The 22,774-nt window shown below is 45.5% G+C and overlaps 2 protein-coding genes across 2 annotated transcripts; one reads left to right on the top strand and one right to left on the bottom strand.

Annotated features, from left to right (window-relative positions):
* The first annotated feature begins 717 nt into the window (after positions 1 to 717).
* On the top strand, positions 718 to 18,209 carry cnot4a (CCR4-NOT transcription complex, subunit 4a). The gene is made up of 13 exons (XM_076271765.1): positions 718 to 933; positions 2,599 to 2,808; positions 3,877 to 4,074; positions 4,879 to 4,965; positions 5,872 to 5,973; positions 6,147 to 6,272; positions 6,539 to 6,663; positions 9,146 to 9,352; positions 9,460 to 9,520; positions 9,629 to 9,926; positions 10,347 to 10,826; positions 11,701 to 11,937; positions 16,229 to 18,209. Exons 2-13 carry the CDS (start codon positions 2,635 to 2,637, stop codon positions 16,573 to 16,575), a joined length of 2,442 nt encoding a protein of 813 aa, XP_076127880.1. The 5' UTR covers positions 718 to 933; positions 2,599 to 2,634; the 3' UTR covers positions 16,576 to 18,209.
* Positions 18,210 to 18,852: 643 nt separating this feature from the next.
* tmem178ba (transmembrane protein 178Ba) lies at positions 18,853 to 22,288 on the bottom strand. Its single transcript, XM_076271851.1, has 4 exons — positions 21,841 to 22,288; positions 20,656 to 20,772; positions 19,855 to 19,992; positions 18,853 to 19,106 (listed from the first exon to the last, which is right to left on the bottom strand). Exons 1-4 carry the CDS (start codon positions 22,220 to 22,222, stop codon positions 18,853 to 18,855), a joined length of 891 nt encoding a protein of 296 aa, XP_076127966.1. The 5' UTR covers positions 22,223 to 22,288.
* Positions 22,289 to 22,774: the final 486 nt, after the last annotated feature.

The raw sequence follows: 22,774 nt of genomic DNA, 5'->3' as shown, positions 1-22,774 counted from the left end.
GTTAAATATTAATACTGGATAGGTTGTATGCTTGTACCAAAAAGTGTCCGACAGAGTTTTAATATCAGTTTTGGCCCCCTGACTAGATGATAAACCTCAGCCAAACAAGCATTTAGAGAGGTCAGCTGGTCAAGGGCTGCAATTGCACCAGATTTTCCAGAAAGAAAGAGAGTTTGTAGGAGAGCTGTTTAATTTTGTAAACTTAATTTAGGTTATGACCTATTCAGGTGATCAAATAATGATGGAATGATAACATTATTAACCCGTCTCAGATTTTAGTGTAGCTTCGAGAACTATTTTAAGATTTTAATTCCAATGCCAGGCTTGGTATGGTTTGATTCCAGGAAAGAAATGGGGTTGGTGCTGAGTTTTAAGAATTAGGCTAAACCTATATTTTCCTCTATAGAAATAGAAGATGTGCCCGTCATCAAGGGGTTAAGTTGGACATGTAGCCTAGGCTATTTTACTCAGTTTGGCATGAATCATTTGGGCATAACATTTACTACTACAGGCTAGCCTACTACAGAAATGTGATAAATAGATGTTAGCTTAATGTAGGGGGGACTACAAATATGCTGCACACTACAGTTCCCATAAACCGCGAAGAACGAACAGAAGAGAGATGTTTGCGCAACCTCAGTGTATCGCAAGTGTGTACCAGTTCCCCCCTCCTCATTTCAATGTAAGATGGTGGCAAGAAGCAACTAGCTACCAAAAGAAGTAACCTAGCCAGAAAGCTACCTAACTTAGAAAGATTTCGTATAACCCTATCTCTATCATATCTGCAACTATAGAAATTTCTAGGTAGACTACTAGGTAATCGAAGAGAAATTCCATTGTGTTCCGTACACACATCTAACGATATCTGACACTTGAGCAATTTCCGCCTAAATTGGTGTGAATATTGTTTGGAGTGGAATCCTTGCAATCAGGGTGAGTATCCCGCAAACTACAGATTCGGCAACATGGTCACGAAGATAAACAACTGTTTGTTCTATAGCGACAGCTACGTTCAGATGCATCCGTCAAAATTCCATATCCGTGCATTTTCCATACAGATCTGACTTCATGGAGCAGCTAAAGGTTGACTGAAGCCCATCCGCCCGTGTTAACAGATTAACGATAGTGGGAGAGTCCCAGGCTTCGGTATAGGCCGCACAATTGTGAGCGCTGAAGGAACTGCTATCTTTATTCCCTTTGACCTATATTTGATAGATACTTAGTTGATTGCGTCTCCATATGCAGGGTTCAGCGCACGACCATTTAGAAAGCATTCGAAATTACTTAGAAGTGCTTTGTAGTAAATTCGGTTTCTCAGCTACATGGGTAACGTTAGCAAGCTAGCTTCCCGTTCTTGTTGTCTTGTGAGCACCGCTGCCATACGTCAGATGTTCAACCAACATAACGTTAGCCTAAGCTCTTGACCGGCTTTTAACACATTTGTTGTATTGCCAAGTGATTGCGACCGTGTCAGTCAAACATTTTAACAACATGTTCCCTGCATAAAGGAAATCACTGACTGTAATGTGGGTATTTTGTTTGGGGAATCTGTACTCTAATCGGACTCGCCCAGCTAGCTAACAGTAGCTAGGTTAGCTAGGTCCATGTTTGCGCGTCATGAGCTTCACCAATTTTAGATCAGTCGCTGACCTGTGCAAGCTAACGTTAGCTATCTGATATAATTGAGAATAATGCTTTGAATCCGGTCACCTATAAATATATGCGTCTCACAATGTTACCTTGCTATTCAGTTCAGATGATCTGTTCTCTTTATCGCACTGTTACACACGGTATGATTATCGTGACTGCATGTTAAACCAAAATCTAGAACTGTCAGTGGCGTAAGCTAGTGTGCGGCTGAAGTAACTTGCTAACCAGCTACTGGTCTGTTATTGCGAAGCAAGAAGGTTTGGGAAGGTTTGTAAAAATTGACATGCATTGCGTTTACGAATTTAACTTTAGCCTTTGTAAATGTATTCCTATGGTCATGCAGTGAACCGATAGATAGTTAAAGCTGCCGACACCATCTGGACACTGCCATTTTGAGGATGCAATTATTTGTGGAAAATATGTGCGATGTCGTTCCAGATGTTGTCATGTTTTGCAGACTACATACGAAGTATGAAAGCATACGGGGGTTGTCTCTTAAGGAAGAGCTGTGGGCATGTGTCTCCATGATGTAGGTTGAGCACTTATGTCTGCCCAGTGCATCTATGTTTTGCAAATTTTGTAAAGTTACACACACAGCACTTAAGGCTATTGCTGCTGTCTGTAGGCCTATAGTTTGGGTGTTAGTGACCATGGTTCAGTAGTGATGTGATGTCATGAAGAGGGTTTACCTATGGTTACCTAGACATGCATATACACACATGAGACCTAGGCCTACTAGATGCTGTCATCAAGCCTGAGTCATGTGTGCCCCTTAAGAAAAGTATTCATAACCCAAACAGCATTGCCTTGCTTGTCAAATTGACCAGCGTGATGAAAGTAACCTAAGTTATTAGTGATAAGTGAATTAATGAGGAAGGTAACTAGTAATTTTATGGATTTTTAGCTTGGCATTTCAACCCCCCCCCCCCCCCCCCCTTGTATCATTAGCCCACTGAGAGCCACCAGTGATCACTGTGCTGTAGGATGTCTCGCAGCCCAGACGTCAAAGAGGACCCCATGGAGTGCCCACTGTGCATGGAGCCCTTGGAGATCGATGACGTCAACTTTTTCCCGTGCACCTGCGGCTACCAGATCTGCCGCTTCTGCTGGCATCGCATCCGCACAGATGAGAACGGCCTCTGTCCCGCCTGCAGAAAGGTGAGCCCAGAGCTGGGTGCGTACTCGGCCAGTGCACACAACAGGATGAGATGGACAGTCAAGCGAAGACTAGTACAGTGACGAGGTGTGAGGCAGAGGTGGGACTATTAGTCACAGAGATGTTTCAGATGAGTAAATGGATAGCCCATTAGAACATATAATAATATTGGCCCCTGTTTGTATTCTGAAAAGTACATTTAAAAGGCCAAAGGCTCCAGTATGCTTTCACTGAAAGCTAGCGGGAAAGAACCCAGATGCAACCAGAAATAAGAAACATTTTCTTTTTCCAGTAGGGGAATGTTTTGTTGTTGTTGATACAGTGATAATGCATGTATTTTCCACAAAGGCGAATGTCCTGTAAAAATGTGCTTCCTTATGTCTGAGGGAGTGCACTTGACTTAATCACTTTGTATGAGTTAGTACTGGACCAAATCCATTTGGCTAAATATACACCATGAGTTGAAAAATATTTTAAAGAAAATCTTATGAGGGTTATCTGTTTAAAAAAACCTTTAATTTCACATGACTGCTATTCTAAAACATGCATACACGTTTCGCCATTACTGCCTTCATCAGAGCAAGACACATTGGTATTGGTACACACCATGAGTATAAGCAGTGCATTGTGTTGTGCTTGAAATGGTCCTTCCCCTGTAATGTCAGTTTGTTCCTATTGGTTGGTATGGACATTATCAGGGTCCTAGCACAGTGTACCTTTTCACAGCCTCTGTGAAACAAATGTCATCAGTACTAATAACATAGTTTACCATTGTTTTTTACCCGGGGATTTTTCAAGTTGCCATTCTAGTTGCAGTATTTATTTTCATTGTGTATTCATGAATGTTTGTAGGAATGGATGATGGGTAGCAAAATATATATGTATTCATTTGGATTCAAACAAACCCTTGACTTGTTCATATTATGGTTTACATAGATTTTGTGTGAGCATTGTTCAATCCAGTGTTCTATGAAGATCTGTATGCTTGGCCTTGACTTTTTTAGAGGAGTGGGAAATAAATGCCTCCAAATAATGACTCCAATGGTGGACTTGTCTCCTGTTATTTGTAGCCCTACCCAGAGGACCCAGCTGTTTACAAGCCCCTTTCACAGGAAGAGATCCAGAGGATCAAGAACGAGAAGAAGCAGAAGCAGAACGAGAAGAAGCAGAAGGTCACGGAGAACCGCAAGCACCTGGCCAGCGTGCGCGTGGTCCAGCGGAACCTTGTGTTCGTGGTTGGGCTGTCTCAAAGGCTCGCCGACCCAGAGGTGAGCGAGAGAGAGAGAGAGAAAGATCTGTTCCCCTGAGGATGGCTGATGCCATAGGTAGCCATTCCTCACTTGTTTGGTAGTGACTGGTCACCGTTACCTTTTCTAAGCCTTTATGTTGATAGGAATCTGTCATTTGTTTCTATGTTCTACTAAATCACAGTTTTCTGTCAACTCTTTATACAGAAACAAGTTGTGCTACTTAAAGGAAACGGTGCCTTAAACCTCTTTTTTTAAAGAAGCAAGTTGTGCTACTTAAAGGAAACGGTGCCTTAAACCAGAGCAATTAACACCGTTATGGAGACTGTGGCAAGCACCTGTCAAATGTCATGCAGCCCTTATTACTAGCTCTGTTCTCATCGTGCTCTGTATGCAGTCTGGAGCGGGGATGCTAGTACAACATGAACACAGTCGCTTTGTGGATATTGAGCTCTTGGGTGTCCTTTTGTAGTGCACTAGAGTAATAGATTATGCTTTAACGTTAAAAGGAAGATAATGGCCAAAATCTTGGTCATTTCTCAGCAAATATTGCTAAGTAATTGCTCAAGATGGGTTTTGCTATTTAATTGTTGTCATCGTTGTTATTGTCTTCAGTCAAACATTAGTCTTGTAAATATGTAGCTTGTCATGATGCTGTGGCATATAAAATAGTTATAGCTTAAAAGTGATATATACTGTAGGAAGTGATTTACCACAGACATTTTATTTGATTGAGAATATTTTATCCAAGGGAATTTTGTGAAAAGATGAAAAGTTGACATTTGTGTAATTTCATTTTCTAATTTGAACTATATACTAATACAGGTTCTTAAAAGGCCAGAGTACTTTGGCAAGTTTGGCAAAATCCATAAAGTAGTCATCAATAACAGCACATCGTATGCAGGTTCACAGGTAAGAAAAGGATCTCCTTAATCATTGACCTTTAAAGTAGAAAGTATGACAGCATCTTGCCAGTTACTGATGAGTGACTGTATGGTTTGTAATATGTGGCATAGAACCTATAATTAAATAATTTGACACCCTCTATTTCATGTTATAATAGAAATGATAAAGCAGTAAAAAGACTCTACAGGGCCTACAGGTCTGGGAAGAAATAACGTTTTCACGTTTTCAGTCATTTATAAAATAAAATAAAAATGTCTATTGTGTTCAATGACACACCTATAAATAGTGAAACCAGTGGTGTGTGTGCAGTACCAGTCAGAAATGAGACTCAAAACAGTTAAATAACACACATAGGGTTGTGTAGTAAACAACAAAAGTGTAAATGAAGCTAAATGTTTTATATTTTGGGTTCTTCAGACCAGCCAGCGTTTGCTGTGATGACAGCATTTTCCATTCTGGGCCTTCTCTCCACCAGCCTGTTAGCTCCTGTAGGCGCTGATATGAGCATGTTGTTGGTTGTATGTCGAGGAACATACTTGGGGACCATGTCATGAAGCTGGATATGATGCAATAGTGTGCATAGCAGTCAGGAAGGGAAACGGAGGCTATTTTGAAGATTTTGAAGTTTTTTTAACCGAAGAAAATAAAGTATGTATCATGAAACAGATTCTTTAAAGTAGCCTCCTGTTGCCATTTTGAATGCTTTCACACTATGAGTGTCATCATAACAAGCTTCATGACATGACTTTTGACTGTTGGTCATAACAAGCTTCATTGGGTGACTTTTGACTGTTGGTGTACAGTCGACTAGGGTGACATTGAATGTGATTCATGATCCATAATCAAGTGGTCATAATTAGTCGATTGACCAGACCTGTGACCTGTACATTTATTCCCCCTTGTAATCCACAGGGTCCAAGTGCCAGTGCGTATGTCACGTACCTCCGCTCAGAGGATGCCCTGAGAGCAATACAGTGTGTCAACAATGTTGTTGTGGATGGTAGAACTCTAAAGGTGAGAAGATGTCTTTGTTTGGGTTAACCGTGCCTTTCAGTGTACAATTTGAGTTAAGTCAAATATAACATGTATGTAGTACTATTGTTGACATGGTGATGTTTGTTTTGTCTTAAAGTTCTGTGACAATCAAGGCTAGTGGCATAATGTATTTGGTACTTTTTGTCTGGAAGGCTTCCTTAGGTACAACAAAATACTGCAGTTACTTTTTGAAAAGTATGCAGTGTCCCAAGCCAGACTGCATGTATTTACATGAACTGGGAGATGAAGCAGCTAGTTTTACAAAAGAGGAGATGCAGGTAAACAAAAAACATATTCACTCTTTTTCCGTTGCTCACTGTAGGCAGTTCTACTGCTCTTGAGCATGTACTACAAAACCCTGTCCAACATAATGGGCCATTGCCTACATTGAACCCTGCTACTAAGAACATGAGGATGTGCTGCTCATTAATAACATTGAAATGTAAATTGATTGAACTATTATTTCATTTAGTCATTTTGACAGGCTTATATCACTTGATATGTATGTGCATTGATATATATGTGCATTGCTTTTTGGTTGTAGGCGGGAAAGCACCAAGAATATGAACAAAAACTACTCCAAGATCTCTACAAATCAAATCCCACTTTCCTACAACCTTCAACATGTGGCAGTGAAAAGTCGAAAGGAAAATCCAGCTCCTCCCAAAGGTTACTTCTGCAGAATAATATCCCATAATATCCTGTCTTTCAGTGGTGCTCTTGAGTCTCTTTTTGAGTTGCTAGAATATGTGCAGTCTTCACTAGGGATGTTGAGATTTACTGTTTTGTGTTTATCTTGGTTAGTAGTCTGCTTTAGCGGTCACTGTTATCTTTGTGACTGCCATCATCCAGTTGTGCCTTACTGTTGTATCCCACATTGGTTGTTGATAAACAGGCATGCCTTAGGGTTAGGGTCCACATGAAACCAACAGGTATATTTTTTCGTACCGCTTTCACACCTTTAAAGGAACACGCCACCCAATGTCAGTAGAAATATATGTTCTTACCTTAACTTTCACGAGTTGAGTCATACCTCTCCTGTGTCGGTACGTGCACTCAAACGCTCTGGTGCGCGGTGCAAATGTGTTAGCATGTTGCTATGCTAGCGGGCTCAGACGTAGCCATAGAGGGAGGAATCAAATAATCAAAAACATCCACGTTTTCCCTACTTAAATACAGTTGCACGAGTAGTTGATAAAAATGTGTAAGGTCACGGCCCCAGCTGTGGCGCAACCGGCGACCCGGGTTCGATTCCCGCCCCGTGGTCCTTTCCGGATCCCACCCCGACTCTCTCTCCCACTCACTTCCTGTCGTTCTCCACTGTCCTATCTGATTAAAGGCTTAAAAAGCCCAAATATATACTTTACAAACAGGAGAACTACAATGTGTAGCGCAATAGCACTTGGGAGTACTTCGACCTAGCGTAGTAATATTAATTAACACCTAATTGTAGATCCTATCCACCGTTTGCAGCGAAGCGGAATTCTATGAAACATGAAATCACTATAATACTTCTGCTTGTCATCAGAACCCTTCACAATGCATGTTATAATTGTTCACAATCTACTTTACCACTACCTGCTACTTTGCTAAGTCAGCTCAAACTAACGCCAGCAGGGCAGGTCTCTATTTACGGAAATGACTGTGTGTGTGCCTCGGAGGGGGAGGGGGGGGTCGGCTGAGGGGTCGATCCAGCTCTGTGGTGGATAGGATCTACAATTAGGTGTTAACTAATATTACTACGCTAGGTCGAAGTACTCCCAAGTGCTATTGCGCCACACATTGTAGTTCTCGCCACGTTTCATGTGACCTTACACATTTTTATCAACTACTCGTGCAACTGTATTTAAGTAGGAAAAACATGGATATTTTTGATTACTGCTATCTTCCTCCCTCTATGGCTACGTCTGAGCCCGCTAGCATAGCAACATGCTAACACATTTGCGCCGCGCACCAGAGCGTTTGAGTGCACGTACCGACACAGGAGAGGTATGACTCAACTCGTGAAAGTTAAGGTAAGAACATATATTACTACTGACATTGGGTGGCGTGTTCCTTTAACGACACCAGCAAAAAAAAAACTTGCGTCCACACGAAAAGGTCACACCGACAGCAAGCGCTGTAGTGCATATGCCAGGCCAGTCGATGGCGCCGTAACGATGCAGGCTTCATTATTAATTAGCGATGAAGAAACACAAACATTCCAAAAGCAGTCGTGTGAGATAAGCAGACTATGGAAAATTCAGATTTCAATTAAACTGTAAAACGAATAAAGTTAATCTTCAGGGTCTGTGACTGCCGTATATGTGAAAAATAAAAAGATACCTGCACACTGTTCTATAAGCTCCCAGAGGTCTTCGTCAGGTATACGTTGTTAATAAACCACTCTGTGAGCTTATAGAACAGTGTTCGGGTATCTTTTTATTTTGTCGGCTAAGCCTTATACCCAGCACCTGTTTAAATGTTGTAGATGTGCGTGCACTTCACTCATTGACTGCTGTATATGTGGAAATGCTTTTAAGTTTTGCACTAGGTCTGGTATAGAGCAAGTTACACTGGATAAATGAACATGCTATAGGCATAGGTTGTAATAAGCTAATGTTTAAGTGAAGCTAACGGTAGGGTTCTAACTTAGCCACAAATTGCTGACACTGCGTGCACAGAAATAATGACAGGGAAAAGTAAAACATTTTAATATGACAAACAAATGGTTTAGTTTGTTCTGACAAGCAGAGTGACCGGTCCAGTGTGGTGACTGGGTTCAGGGGCGGGGCTATGTGGGTTCAGGGGCGGGGCTATATGGTCATCAAGCGTGACAGGTTGAGTGTGGTGGCTGGGTTCAGGCTATGTCGTTATTAAAATTGCCGGCTTTGCTGTCCACACGGCAAAAGCTAACCAGTTTAAAAACGCAAGGCCTAACCGATAAAAAAAAAATTCACTGTTTTCAAAAAATCGTCCTCGTGTGGACGGGCCCCAAGCGGCTTGGTTGTTGATCAGCCTCTGTGGGAACTCCTCTACCTACAGAACTAGGAATGTAACAGCACCTGTGCATATCGGGAATGTAACAGCACCTGTGCATATCGGGAATGTAAACGGCTCACTGTGACCTGCTCTTACCGCTTTCTGACATTACTATTCCTTTGAACTGCAGACCTGGCAGCACCAACAAAGATGGCTGGCCCGTGCTACAAGGCTGTGGTAAGGCAGTCAATGGTCTACCCACAGAGCACCGTAAAACGCCTCCCGTCTTAGACTGTGGCTCAGACTCCGACCACATGACCCCAGACGGGCCAGACTCTGAGGAGCTGTGTCCAGATCAGGGCATCTCGCCTTTCCCCTCAGCATTAGACCCCTCCAGGTACAGTTGGAATGACCCCATGCAGCCCTTTTCAAATTGAAGTGTTGGGTCATCTGCTGCACACTGTGATGCTAAAATAAAATGTGTTTTTTTCTTTCCTATTGTAGTTCCATTGATAAACCTCCAGAATCAAACAGTATCACAGAGAATGGAGAGGCTACCCCACAGGTGACACCTGTGTTTAGATTGTTCTGTGTAGTTTAGTTCAGTTGAGTTCAAATATTGTGAATTGAATTTGAATTTGAATATCTAAACCTTTTCATGTGTCCGTTGCAGACAATGCTCTCGTCTCACGTTCACCGCTCCTCGGTTCATCAGCTCCCCAACAGTGACCCCCCCTCGCCTCCCCCTGGCCTGACCAAGCCCAGTCTAGTGGTGCCCATCAGTGTGGCCGACCTCACAGCACGCTCGCCGTTTGAGGGGGCGGCCGCCGAGTCACGCTCGCTCTTCTCCGACAACAGCAACTTCCGGCACCCCAACCCTCTCCCGAGCAGCCTGCCCTCTGGCCCCTGCTCACCTCAGGGCGGGTCCGACTGGCCCATGACCCCCGAACCACAGAGCCTCTTCACCTCAGGTATGTGTCTGTGTGCCCTTAACTGGAAGACCAGTGCACATTGTTCTTAAAACAAGCTCTTCATACCAGTGAAACAGCTCGCAACAGCACCATGTTTCCATAACAACGCTTTTGTTATACCAGCCAGATATGAACTAGCTAGCTGGCCAGTTAGCCAGCAAAGTTAACCAACTAGCTGATAAGCCAACGGTCAGTTCAATAACATTTGTTTTTGTAACGTTATTAGCATACCCGTTTTGACTGATGTTGTGTCAGACCTCGGTGTTCCTGAAAACAGAGTTGGCCTTTGGCTAAAACTCTGACCAGACACCTCTCCTGGACTGACTGAGTGACAAGCCAAACAAAGCTTGTTTTTTTAAAGACTTAGTACTGGTATTAAAGTTAAAGTTGAGTTGGTCATCTTTGCTCCCCCTCCCACAGACACCATTCCTGTGTCTTCGTCAACGGACTGGCAGGCGGCCTTCGGCTTCGGCTCCTCAGCCAAGCAGCAGCAGCAGGACGACGACCTGGGCTTCGACCCCTTCGACGTGACGCGCAAGGCCCTGGCCGACCTCATCGAGAAGGAGCTGTCCGTGCAGGAGCTTCCCTACTCTTCCTCCTCCTCCTCCTCCTCCTCCTCCGCACTCTCCCCCGGCCTGTTCCACACCCACGCCCACCTGTACCGCTCCAGCCTGGCGCAGCGCTTCGGCCACCTGCACCAGCGCGCCCCGCTCAACGGCCACCTGGGCCCAGCGCCCGTCCAGACCACTGCCCGCCACCCGTGGATGGGGGCGTCCACGCGCAATAACCTGGCACACTTGAACCACACAGCTGTGCACAGCAGCTTCTTGGACTTGAATTTGCCAGTGCAGGAGCAGCATCACCCTCACAACACCGGCCTCGGGGGCATTCCCATATCAGGTGAGCAGCAGGCACAGCACAGCGCAACCCCACCCCACACAGCACAGACGCACAGCACAGACACACAGCACAGACGCACAGCACAGACGCACAGCACAGACGCACAGCCACACAGCACAGCACAGACGCACAGCACAGACACACAGCACAGACGCACAGCACAACACAGACACACAGCACAGACACATAGCACGGACACACAGCACGGACACACAGCACAGACACACAGCACAGCGAAACGCCACACAGCACAGACACACAACCCAGCACAGCACAGACACACAGCAGAGCACAGACACGCAGCACAGCACAGACACACAACACAGCACAGCACAGCAGAGCACAGCACAGACACACAGCAGAGCACAGCACAGCACAGCACAGACACACAGTACAGCACAGATGCACAGCACAGACACACAGCACAGCACAGACACACAGCACAGCTGCTTTTATAGCTGAAAAAGCTGATTTGCTGTGAAAAGTGAAATGTCAACATAAGAAGTGAAATTGGTGTCATTTATGGTGTGTCAGATGCTCATAATTCTTAACTGCTGTGGAGGCTACTGAGATTATCATAGTCTTTTCATTGAAGTAATTCAGAAAGATGATCACGTCATCAAGTACTGGTCAGGCAGGCAACAGGTCATGCAGTATGAAAACAATGAATATTTGACTTTGAGAAACGATGCAGAATGAATTTTCAAGACCTCATTGTAGTTCCCAAAGAAAATGTTGAAAGGGATCATGAGAACTCTCCCACACAACAAATACCAGTGAACGCACCTGTGTGTCAAGTGTGTTGAGTCGAGCATTGAGTCGAGCCATTCGTTTGTCACCTTGACACAGTGTCATTTCTCTCTCATGTGAACAGACAATGGCTCCTTAGAGAGCCTCAACGTCAAGGAGTGGCAGGACGGCTTGCGAGCACTCCTACCAAATATCAACATCAACTTCGGGGGTCTCCCCAACTCTACCTCCTCTTCGTCGTCCTCCTCCTCCTCCTCCAGCGTAAACCACATGGGGGGGCCCGGCGGCCCCCCAGCAGGGCTCTCGCACAGCCTCAGCTGGGACGCAACGGCTAGCTGGATGGACCCGGCCATCATCACAGGTCAGTCTGCAGGACGACTCGCTCGCTAATGGAGTGTTTTTTTTTTTCAGTCATTTCATGTCAATAATTCCCGGGACACTGAAAGACCAGGGTGCACAAAACTTGATGGGCATTAAGCCCCGCAAGGATGACACCGAACCATTGAAGAGTAGGATGATTATGACGCACTCTGAATGCATGCCAAGTTTGGTGGAATTCCATTCATGCGGGGCCATACAATAAATGAATATATGTGTACATTAAGGGACTGTACACCAATCAGCCTGTAGATGGCCGGACACAATTTTCTCTGAATATCTCGATAACCGTAGGGCCTAGGATGACCAAATATTTTTTTTATGTTGGTCTCCAAAGGGTCAACACATATATTTGAGGTATAGCGGTATAGGGGGTGGAGTAAGAGATGGAGAAAAATTGACAAGCGTTATTTATTTTTGCGGATAGAATGTGCAGGACTGGGCGGCGGGCATATTTTCTACTGCTCTGCGGTAGAGGTCTGTTCTCCCACGGGACCCGCGGGTCAAAAGATCGCGCAACACTCTTTGAGAGCTCTATGCGGGAGCGGGCCGGATGAGACAGGTGCGTTTGTGGGAGAAACCGATGATTCACTGCACTCCCGCAAATGAAATATATGTGTAAAATAACAAATATAAATGATTAAAGGTAGGGTTGCAAAATTCTGGGAATTTTTAAAGTTGGAAACTTTCCATGGGAATTAATGGGAATAAACTGGGAATTTTTAATATGGTTAATAAAGTTAGTCTGTAACAGGGAACAAAAATGTAGTGGACAAAACCCCCTTTGTATTCAGTTCAGTTCAGTGTGTCAAGTGCTCCTTTTGTGGGGCAAAAGGCAAAACTGAATACCCCTCATATACCCCCCCTGCATATCCCGCGGACGGGAGCGGGACATAATGTTTCAGATGCGGGCGGGAGCGGGACACTTAAAGCAACACCAAAGAACTTTTCATCTGTCGCACGCACTATTTGTTTATCCAGCACCGGCTTTGCAAATAACAATGTCCACAGACAAGGTAGAATAAGTTGCATGATTTTATGAAAGTACGATGTATTGCGACATCAGATGCAAGTGAAATTTGTAGTTTCTCATGTCTCATTCCATCGAACTACAGATCCGCTACCCGATGCAGCAAACTTACATAGTGCGGTAATAGCCGATAGAGGGCCGCGAAGCGAATGCAGAAAGTGACGTTCACCCTGTTACGAGTTGATGAACCACTGAAACGATTTTGGAAACATTATTTTAAGGTACAAAAAACTCTTTGGTGTTGCTTTAAACGGCACGTTAATGCGGGAGCGGGACTGAAGAATGTGTCCCTCACAAACCTCTACTCTGCGGTGCGTCTAGTTTATTTAGACGCTTATTTCTAAGAGGTGCTCCATGTTGTTCCTACTTTATTAAAAGAGACATTTGTCGTTTCTCTTTCGAGCTAGAGCAGGAGAGGCCAACGTACACATGTGTTCTAGAGCAGGAGAGGGCAATGTACACAAGTGTTCTAGAGCAGGAGAGGCCAACGTACACATGTGTTCTAGAGGCCAGCGTACACATGTGTTCTAGAGGCCAGCGTACACATGTGTTCTAGAGCAGGAGAGGCCAGCGTACACATGTGTTCTAGAGCAGAGCAGGAGAGGCCAACGTACACATGTGTTCTAGAACGTACACATGTGTTCTAGAACGTACACATGTGTTCTAGAGCAGGAGAGGCCAGCGTACACATGTGTTCTAGAGCAGGTGAGGCCAATGTACACATGTGTTCTAGAGCAGGAGAGGCCAACGTACACATGTGTTCTAGAACGTACACATGCCAACGTACACGTGTTCTAGAGCAGGAGAGGCCAACGTACACATGTGTTCTAGAACGTACACATGTGTTCTAGAGCAGGAGAGGCCAACGTACACATGTTCTAGAGCAGGAGAAGCCAGCGTACACATGTGTTCTAGAGGCCAGCATACACATGTGTTCTAGAGGCCAGCGTACAAATGTGTTCTAGAGGCCAGGCCAGCGTACACATGTGTTCTAGAGGCCAGCGTACACATGTGTTCTAGAGCAGGAAAGGCCAGCGTACATATGTGTTCTAGAGGCCAGCGTACACATGTGTTCTAGAGCAGGAGAGGCCAGCGTACACATGTCTTCTAGAGACCAGCGTACACGTGTTCTAGAGCAGGAGAAGCCAGTGTACACATGTGTTCTAGAGGCCAGCGTACACATGTGTTCTAGAGGCCAGCGTACACATGTGTTCTAGAGCAGGAGAAGCCAGCGTACACATGTGTTCTAGAACGTACACATGTGTTCTAGAGCAGGAGAGGCCAGCATACACATGTGTTCTAGAGCAGGTGAGGCCAATGTACACATGTGTTCTAGAGCAGGAGAGGCCAACGTACACATGTGTTCTAGAACGTACACATGCCAACGTACACGTGTTCTAGAGCAGGAGAGGCCAACGTACACATGTGTTCTAGAACGTACACATGTGTTCTAGAGCAGGAGAGGCCAACGTACACATGTTCTAGAGCAGGAGAAGCCAGCGTACACATGTGTTCTAGAGGCCAGCGTACAAGTGTGTTCTAGAGGCCAGCGTACACATGTGTTCTAGAGCAGGAGAGGCCAACGTACACATGTGTTCTAGAGCAGGAGAGGCCAACGTACACATGTTCTAGAGCAGGAGAAGCCAGCGTACACATGTGTTCTAGAGGCCAGCATACACATGTGTTCTAGAGGCCAGCGTACAAATGTGTTCTAGAGGCCAGCGTACACATGTGTTCTAGAGCAGGAAAGGCCAACGTACACATGTGTTCTAGAGCAGGAAAGGCCAGCGTACATATGTGTTCTAGAGGCCAGCGTACCCATGTGTTCTAGAGGCCAGCGTTCTAGAGGCCAGCGTACACATGTGTTCTAGAGGCCAGCGTACAAATGTGTTCTAGAGCAGGAGAGGCCAGCGTACACATGTCTTCTAGAGACCAGCGTACACATGTGTTCTAGAGCAGGAGAAGCCAGTGTACACATGTGTTCTAGAGGCCAGCGTACACATGTGTTCTAGAGGCCAGCGTACACATGTGTTCTAGAGGCCAGCGTACACATGTGTTCTAGAGCAGGAGAGGCCAGCGTACACATGTCTTCTAGAGACCAGCGTACACATGTGTTCTAGAGCAGGAGAAGCCAGTGTACACATGTGTTCTAGAGGCCAGCGTACACATGTGTTCTAGAGGCCAGCGTACACATGTGTTCTAGAGGCCAGCGTACACATGTGTTCTAGAGCAGGAGAAGCCAGCGTACACATGTGTTCTAGAGGCCAGCGTACACATGTGTTCTAGAGCAGGAGAAGCCAGCGTACACATGTGTTCTAGAGGCCAGTGTACACATGTGTTCTAGAGCAGGAAAGGAAATAACCCTCTGAACCATGAAGCAGCAGTCCACTGCTCTGTACCAACCGGACGAGACGAGCGGTCACTTCTGGCAATGACAAGGCTGAAGATAGTTGCTACACCTGTTTCTGCGCTTTGAGTTCTAAAGGCTCTGATGCATATTTAGAATTCTCAGGTGGCCGGAGGAAGTGTTTTCAATGCAGGATACACATTAGTTGTCCCCGTTGGTTTGTCAAGGTTAGCTAGTATTAGCTTGAGTTCTCTCACACCCTCGAGATCTCTCACTCAATCACCAATGATATGATAATACATCAGCTTAAATCACACTGTTCTAGGTGAAAGTGGCCAGGAGAACCATGTAAGAGTGTGAAGGTGTCAATATTCTGCTGAATATTGGAACATTCGGACCAGAATTCACATCCTTGTTGGCATGCTGGTATTTTTAGATGGATATAATATACAATATTTATTGATCCATTATCCCATCTATCTCAAAAAACATTTATCAAATGAGCACAATTGTTGAAGGCCTGTTCAAGTGTCAATATCAACTCATGAATACATTTTGTGTGAGCAACTTAAAATCATTAAAACGTGGGTATTCCACTACAGAAAGAATCCCCACAGGTCATAGAATTTCTGGAATATCATGGAATTTTGAAAAGTCTATTCCAGACATGGAATAGTCAGGGAATTTTATCATTTTTGGTGCAAAGTCATGAAATTTTACATTTGATTTAGAGTGGGAACCCTGATTCTGGTATAGATTAAAGGTGTGTATGATGTTAAATGTTTCTCTTTTTTTTAGAAATGTGGTCATTGTGACATGTCTATAGAGCAGCAGTGTCAGTAATCCAGCTTGGCCAGAGAGACTGACCCCTGACCCCTGACACTTTCCCCCCCCCAGGGATCCCCGCCACCGCAGGCAACAGTCTGGACTGTCTCCAGGACGACAATCCGCCACACTGGCTGAAGTCCCTGCAGGCGCTAACAGAGATGGAGGCCCCGGCCGGCACAGCCCCCCCCCCTCAGCAGCAGCAGCAGCAGCCCCCCCCACAGCACCACGGGGGGCTGCTGGACACACACCTGTCCCCTCTGCACAGATCTGGCTGGGCGTCCTACCTGCCCCCCCCCTCCAGCACCACAGCCAGCCACTACCACTCACCTCCGCCCGGCTTTCAGACCGCCTTCAGACCCCCCGGCCAGACCGCCACGCCAGACATGCTACAGACCGCCGCCATGGACCGCCACTAGGGACACACCCATCACTCCCCCACACACACACACACACACACACACACAAACAAACAAACAAAAACACACATATTCAACCATGAGAACTCAAGGCCAAACTTGTAACACTGATTAACAAGATGATTATCTGATGATTTGTTCTCCCTCCTCCCTCCCTCCCTCCCTTCATCCCTCTCTCCCTCCCTCCCTCTGACAGCCTGTTTGTTGGGAACTCATTTTTTGTTTTGCTTTTTGCTTTTGTTTGTTCAGTGGGTTTTGTTTCGTGGCTCACACGTCATCAATATTCCAGTGGCCCCAACAAGCATCCAACCGTAGTCAAGTGACCACATGTATCTATTGCAGCGTCCACCTCAGGGTGGGTAAGGCAGGAGTTTGGGTCACCTCAGAGTGAGCTCATGGGGGCAAGGCAGGAGTGGGGGTCTGACCGTCATCATCATACCTCTTTCAGTTCGCTAGCTAAGTGAGTAACGAGTTAATTACATAATAGTGCACAGATGACTTGTTGAGGTATTGCGAACGGAATAGCCCCACAGAACAGCAACGGGTTGGGAGGTGGAGGGAGTAGGCCCTGACTTGACCTGACCGCTCGCATTCTTACTGTGATTCTTGCCCACCTGCTGGTCAGTGTCCCTCACTGCTCCAGTGTGTGCTGGCCAGTGTCCCCTCACTGCTCCAGTGTGTGCTGGCCAGTGTCTTCTCACTGCTCCAGTGTGTGCATTCAAGCAATCAGAGATGTGGTCAGGGAAGGTAGAGCGGCGATGACGTGCAGATACTGCACTAGTGGTACTTGTGGCCCGCGTCGTCGGTGTGCCACCGGTTAGAGCCGCGAAGGTCATGGGAAGTCCAAAAAAGGTCACGGTGTCCCGCCACGGTTAGCCGACAGGCTCGTCCACCTAAGGGCTGACGCAAAGCCAGATCTCTGCATCAGAGGGAGGCGTGCTGCCGAGCCGGGCGGAGGATGGGAGGCCTTCTCCATCCAGAGTCCAGGCGCTGTAGGCGGAGGCGTGACCTTAGTTGGGTTTGGAGGCTGAGAGCGCCACCATGTGGCACATGTCATTGCTGCCCCTCAAGCAATTCAGAAAGAAAACAAAAAAAAGCTGCTTTAATAACCGTAGAGCCATTGAGTTGGGAGTTGAGGGCATGGCTGCATGTGTTGAATGCGTCTGTTAGATTTGGCACAGAAGAGCACTGCAAGGCCTTAAAAGTGTGTCAGTAGAGCAAAGAACAAGTGTGGATGCCGAGTGATACGTAGTTATATGACTTTGACATTGAAAAGGAAGAAAGGAAAAAAGATAAGAGTAAACGCTTAAGGTAGTGAGTGTGTATTGAAAGACTGATGCAAGACCACAACAAAAATGGCCGCTCTCGGGAGCCCTGAATCACTTCCTCTCCTTCTCAGCTGATTTCCTTTTTCTTTTTAACCGTCTCTATCCGTATCAAGCCGGGCCGGACTAATCAGTGTTCACCAGAACAAGTCATGAGGCTGGGGAGGCCAGTGCAACCTTGAGTTTGAACGTGCTGCTGAGAGAAACACATCTAACACAACAAAAACAAAGAGCTTAAAAGAACTGACCCCTTTTCTGAAGGTCGTGAAAAGAAACAGAATATTAAATAAAACAAAGAACTCTGATGACTCTGATGTCTTCCTTTTGCTTTGGTCTTCAATCACACACCTTTGGTCTTCAACCAGTTGACCCTGGATGACCAGGGTCCATTTCTAGCACGGATAGATTTCCAACAAATGATGTATTTTTTCTATAACAAATTTTATTATCTAATGGAATGCATGTGTGTTGTGGTAATGACTGGATGAGGATGCTCGATTGTGACTGATTTGACAGTCTCCATATCTTTTGTCAGTTATACATGAACGTCTGGCAGACTTGAGACAGCTGTTTTCTCCAGTTTTCTTTTTTTTGTTTTCGGTCACACACATGTAGGCAAACAGGAAGTACAACACACTGAAGAGAACACACTATAGTACAGCACTTCCACTGCGTACGTGCAAAGATCATATCTGCAGTTCGGCCTGTTAAGCGCAGAGCAGTTTGTCCTTCACACACGGGGATGGCGCGCCCCCGAGGGCCGAGCAGGTGAAATCGTTTTTTTTTTTTTTTTATGCACATCAGTCACAAGGATAAATTAATCAAGTTTGACCCCATTTCAGTCTTCATTCTTCCTAATCAAGAGCTTGCATCTGGCTGTCTGCACAAGGTCCAAACAAGCTTCTCTCGAACGGCGACACACAAAATGTCTCATCTCCCCTTGCACGCCCTCTCAGCAGATCGTTCCGTTCTCCGGCCGAGGCTTGGGGTAGTGTGTGCGGGGCGGTGGGGGCTGAATGGACGGGGCCAGCGTGCAGAAGAAGCCGGCGATCAGCGTCAGGCCCAGGCCTCCCCAGGCACAGAACATAGACCAGCCGTAGCCGTGTCCGATGTCGTCCGGGAGGCTGAACAGGTAGCGGGGGTAGCGTGAGAGCTCGAAGTTGATGCCAGCGACACAGGTGCACAGAGAGATGATGCAGAACGTCCCTTAGGTGGAGAGAGGGAGACATTGAAGGAGGTTACCACTTAATTACTGCTTCAAAATGTGAACAGTTCAGTCAATAGAAAATATTACATTTGAGTAGTAGATATTATAACACACTGTCATCTGATATGGTAAATCTGAATGACAAGGGTTCAGCTTTGTGGGTCACGCCTGAATAATATATCACAATTATTCTGAAGAGCAGTGAAACAGTGAAATTTACATATCGGTATGACTCATTGCTTAATTTTAATGGAAGTCTTTAAATGGCTGCATATGGTTTCTTTGTGAATGTTTCAGGGAGAGGGTTATTTAAAACTGAGGAGTGCTTTGTGGCAATATTTTGAATGATTGGTGGCATTGTGCTTCAGATTACCAGCTTGTCATATTCAATTAAACTCAAGGAAACTGGCAAGGTAAACCTTTTATTATCTAAGAAAAATCTTTCATTTATAATAATTAATCATATTTATAATGTAGGCCTAGTACTAATAATGTATCAGTATGTTTAATCGTCCATATATTATCCAACAATTGCATTGGAATAGTTTCATTCTCCCTCCCACTGGCTGGCCATCACTGGTGTATTTGTAATAGAATCTCCAAAGGGAGATAATATAGAGTATACACATTACCTCCCATGAGGAAGAGCAGAGCCGCCGCCACATAGTGCCCCCGGCCCTGAACCCCTTACCTCCCATGAGGAAGAGCAGACCCGCCACATAGTGCACCCGGCCCTGAACCCCTTACCTCCCATGAGGAAGAGCAGACCCGCCACATAGTGCATGAGGCCCTGGTGCCAGCAGCAGCCCAGCACACCGATGGTCCAGCCGAAGAGGATGATGGACAGGGCCATGCCCATGAAGCCTGCAGTCATACGCCGCAGGTCTGCGGACAAGTAAGCATTTTCTCTTGAGTTGGACTAATTCTACAATCACAACTTTGATGGCATGAGTTTGATCAAGAAATACTCTGTTACGATCACTTCCCATTTCAAATGGAGTACGCTATGGGCAACTGAAATACTCTATGGGCAAATGGAGTACTCTATAGGCAACTGGAGTACTTATGGGCAACTGGAGTACTCTATGGGCAACTGGAGTACTTATGGGCAACTGGGGTACTTATGGGCAACTGGAGTACTCTATAGGCAACTGGAGTACTCTATGGGCAGCTCCCAACTGGAGTACTCTATGGGCAACTGGAGTACTCTATGGGCAACTGGAGTACTCTATAGGCAGCTCCCAACTGGAGTACTCTATGGGCAACTCCTCTATGGGCAACTGCTTAACAAATCTAATATCTAACTGGCGTCACTGAACAGCCATTTGAATATGTTATATGTATCCCAAGCAGTTCAATGGACCTTTCAAGGAATTAATTTCAATAATTCATGCCCCATGCATTATCTCAGAATATAGCCTATAGTCCATAAAATGGGTCCACAACCCAAATGTAGCCCATATGGTTATCCCATTGATTACTGTGAATGAACACAGAACATTGACTCAGAGAGGTCCCACATTCTCCCACAAATCCTTTGCCACTTACGCAAAGCATGCCAGTCATCTTGCTGTATAATCTTGGTGATGTTGTAGGACAGGTCCTTCCGTGAGGAGGTGGAGGAAGAATAGTAGTACCTGATGAAGGAGCATCGCTGGATGGATCCTAAACACCAAAAGAGACCAAAAAAGCATCTTCTCAGATTACATTATATCCATTCTGAGCACTGTGTGTATATTCTCTCTCTCTATCTCTAACTTGTAGGATCATGGGTCTTGTATGTTGAGTAATAAGATATCATTTCACCTTTCTCTCTCTCTCTCTCTCTCTCTCTCTCTCTCTCACACTCTGTCTCTCCCACTCTCATAGGAGGCGCTAATGGGTGTAGCAGCTAGTGAAGAACATGGGGCAGATGGCCGAGTCTGACAGTTTATTACGAGCTCTCTTCCTCTCTCTCTCTTCCTTGTTCCAGCACCAGAACTCTGAGAGTCAGGCCAGACGGAGAGTGCCAAGCTTTGCCCCTCTCGCAGTAGTAAATACAGGAGGATCAGCGAGAAACCGGAACACACACTCATCTGCTCTCAGAATAATCACCAATCATATGGTCTGAATCAGTGCCCATGGCTTTCTGCACAGGAAGGAGCCAGCTGAAGCAAAATGGTACAATTTCATGCCATGCATAGGCACGATACACAATGAAACAATGATCTGATCTTTATAAATAATATGTTGTTTCTTAGCTCCTGCATTAGATGGGGGGGGGGGTTTGCTCCATCTCTTATGCATGTTATTCTGTTTAACCCTGTAAACGTGGTTGATATTCTTGTCAAAGATAAGAGATCACAAACGACTGCCTTGCTGACAGCGCATGCTATTACGGTGGCTCTCAAACACGTTTATGAATAGACTAAAATAGAATAGAATATGTGTATGTCCATAGCCTTTTCGCAGAATAAGACCCAAAGGTAAGATACAGTTTCTTAAGACAGTTACGAGCGTCTCTTAGTATGGGATAGCCATCCCTGATTGTTATTAATCTATATGTAATTTTGCTGGACAGCATATGGCGTAACTCAGATATATAAAAACCATAGGACCGCCTGGGCGCAAGACACAGTGTTCACATTAAATGGACGTTTCATAGGCTATGGGTACGTCTTACAGATCACGACATGACAAATTGCCATGTTAATTTGGTCACACGATGCGATATGAACTAGCCGCTGTTCATACCTTTCTGAATGAGGACCTCGATGTCTTGGTCAAATCCGAGTCGGTAACATTTGCTCCAGAGACCCATGTTGGTGGAATTATAACGCCGACCGCATTCATCCGCCGCGCTCATAGCAAATACCTGGCGCCTGTTTCGAACTAGAGCTGGTCTGTCATCAAGGCGGTCGAGCCTGCCTCGGCTGGCGCGCAGCGGGAGGCTGGGGTTCGGGATGGAAATGAACCCCGGGTCATTCCTGCGACCTGTGAAAGTTCGACAGCGCTCCTTATATCTCCTCGCATCGGTTTCGTACCAATGGTTGGAACTGACAGCCACTGTCAGCATAAACAAGGCGACCAGTGAGAGACAGAGGCCAGTATAGAGCAGCCACCTCCCCGTCGCCATCGTTTCTTCTCAGGGCCGCATCAGCACCTCAAAACCGTGTACAGCTTCTTTTCCAACCACCGCATAGAATCTCTCTGTAGATTCGCTCCTCGCTTAAAAAAAAAAGATTTTAATTCAACTTTGCGATGATGACAAGGACTAATTCGCTTCAATATTTAGCGTAGGAATGGCCGTGTGTTCGCGCGCATGATAGAGCGAGCAGCTGGCTGTGCGGGTGCCCGACAAGCGGAAAGATGTTTGTCTCATTCACATTCCACAACGAGCCCTTTTTCTCTCTTGAAGATGTACCAAAATTCAAAGACTTTTCGCTACTGTGTTATAGGCTACTTGGCACACGTAGTCCCATGGCTCATCACTTCTTTGGATTATGGACTTCTGATGGGGGGGAAATGAAAGAAAAGACAAACTGTTCTTAGGGGCATCCTAATTTGTTACAATATGTTTGAACAATATGTTTTCTATAATCTGAACTATAACAAAAAGATGATGAATACCCCTAATGAACTGAGTGTTTTCAAATATTGCAAACCTATCCTAGATACAATTACATTT

The sequence above is a fragment of the Alosa pseudoharengus genome, unplaced genomic scaffold (genome assembly GCF_046254945.1).
Source record: "Alosa pseudoharengus isolate Yale_2024_CS ecotype anadromous, Long Island Sound unplaced genomic scaffold, YU_APseudo_1.1 YU_APseudo_1.1_scf_10, whole genome shotgun sequence".
In the NCBI taxonomy this organism is placed as follows: Eukaryota; Metazoa; Chordata; class Actinopteri; order Clupeiformes; family Clupeidae; genus Alosa; species Alosa pseudoharengus.
This window is presented reverse-complemented; position numbering and strand designations above follow the sequence as displayed.

Coding starts and splice junctions, on each gene's coding strand:
- tmem178ba (XM_076271851.1), bottom strand. CDS start 22,222: ATGGCGACGGGGAGGTGGCTGCTCTATACTGGCCTCTGTCTCTCACTG. Junction 20,773..21,840: donor CGAGGTCCTCATTCAGAAAG/GTATGAACAGCG, acceptor TTTGGTGTTTAG/GATCCATCCAGCGATGCTCC. Junction 19,993..20,655: donor AGATGACTGGCATGCTTTGC/GTAAGTGGCAAA, acceptor ACTTGTCCGCAG/ACCTGCGGCGTATGACTGCA.
- cnot4a (XM_076271765.1), top strand. CDS start 2,635: ATGTCTCGCAGCCCAGACGTCAAAGAGGACCCCATGGAGTGCCCACTG. Junction 5,974..6,146: donor TGGATGGTAGAACTCTAAAG/GTGAGAAGATGT, acceptor TTTGTCTGGAAG/GCTTCCTTAGGTACAACAAA. Junction 9,927..10,346: donor ACAGAGCCTCTTCACCTCAG/GTATGTGTCTGT, acceptor CCCCTCCCACAG/ACACCATTCCTGTGTCTTCG.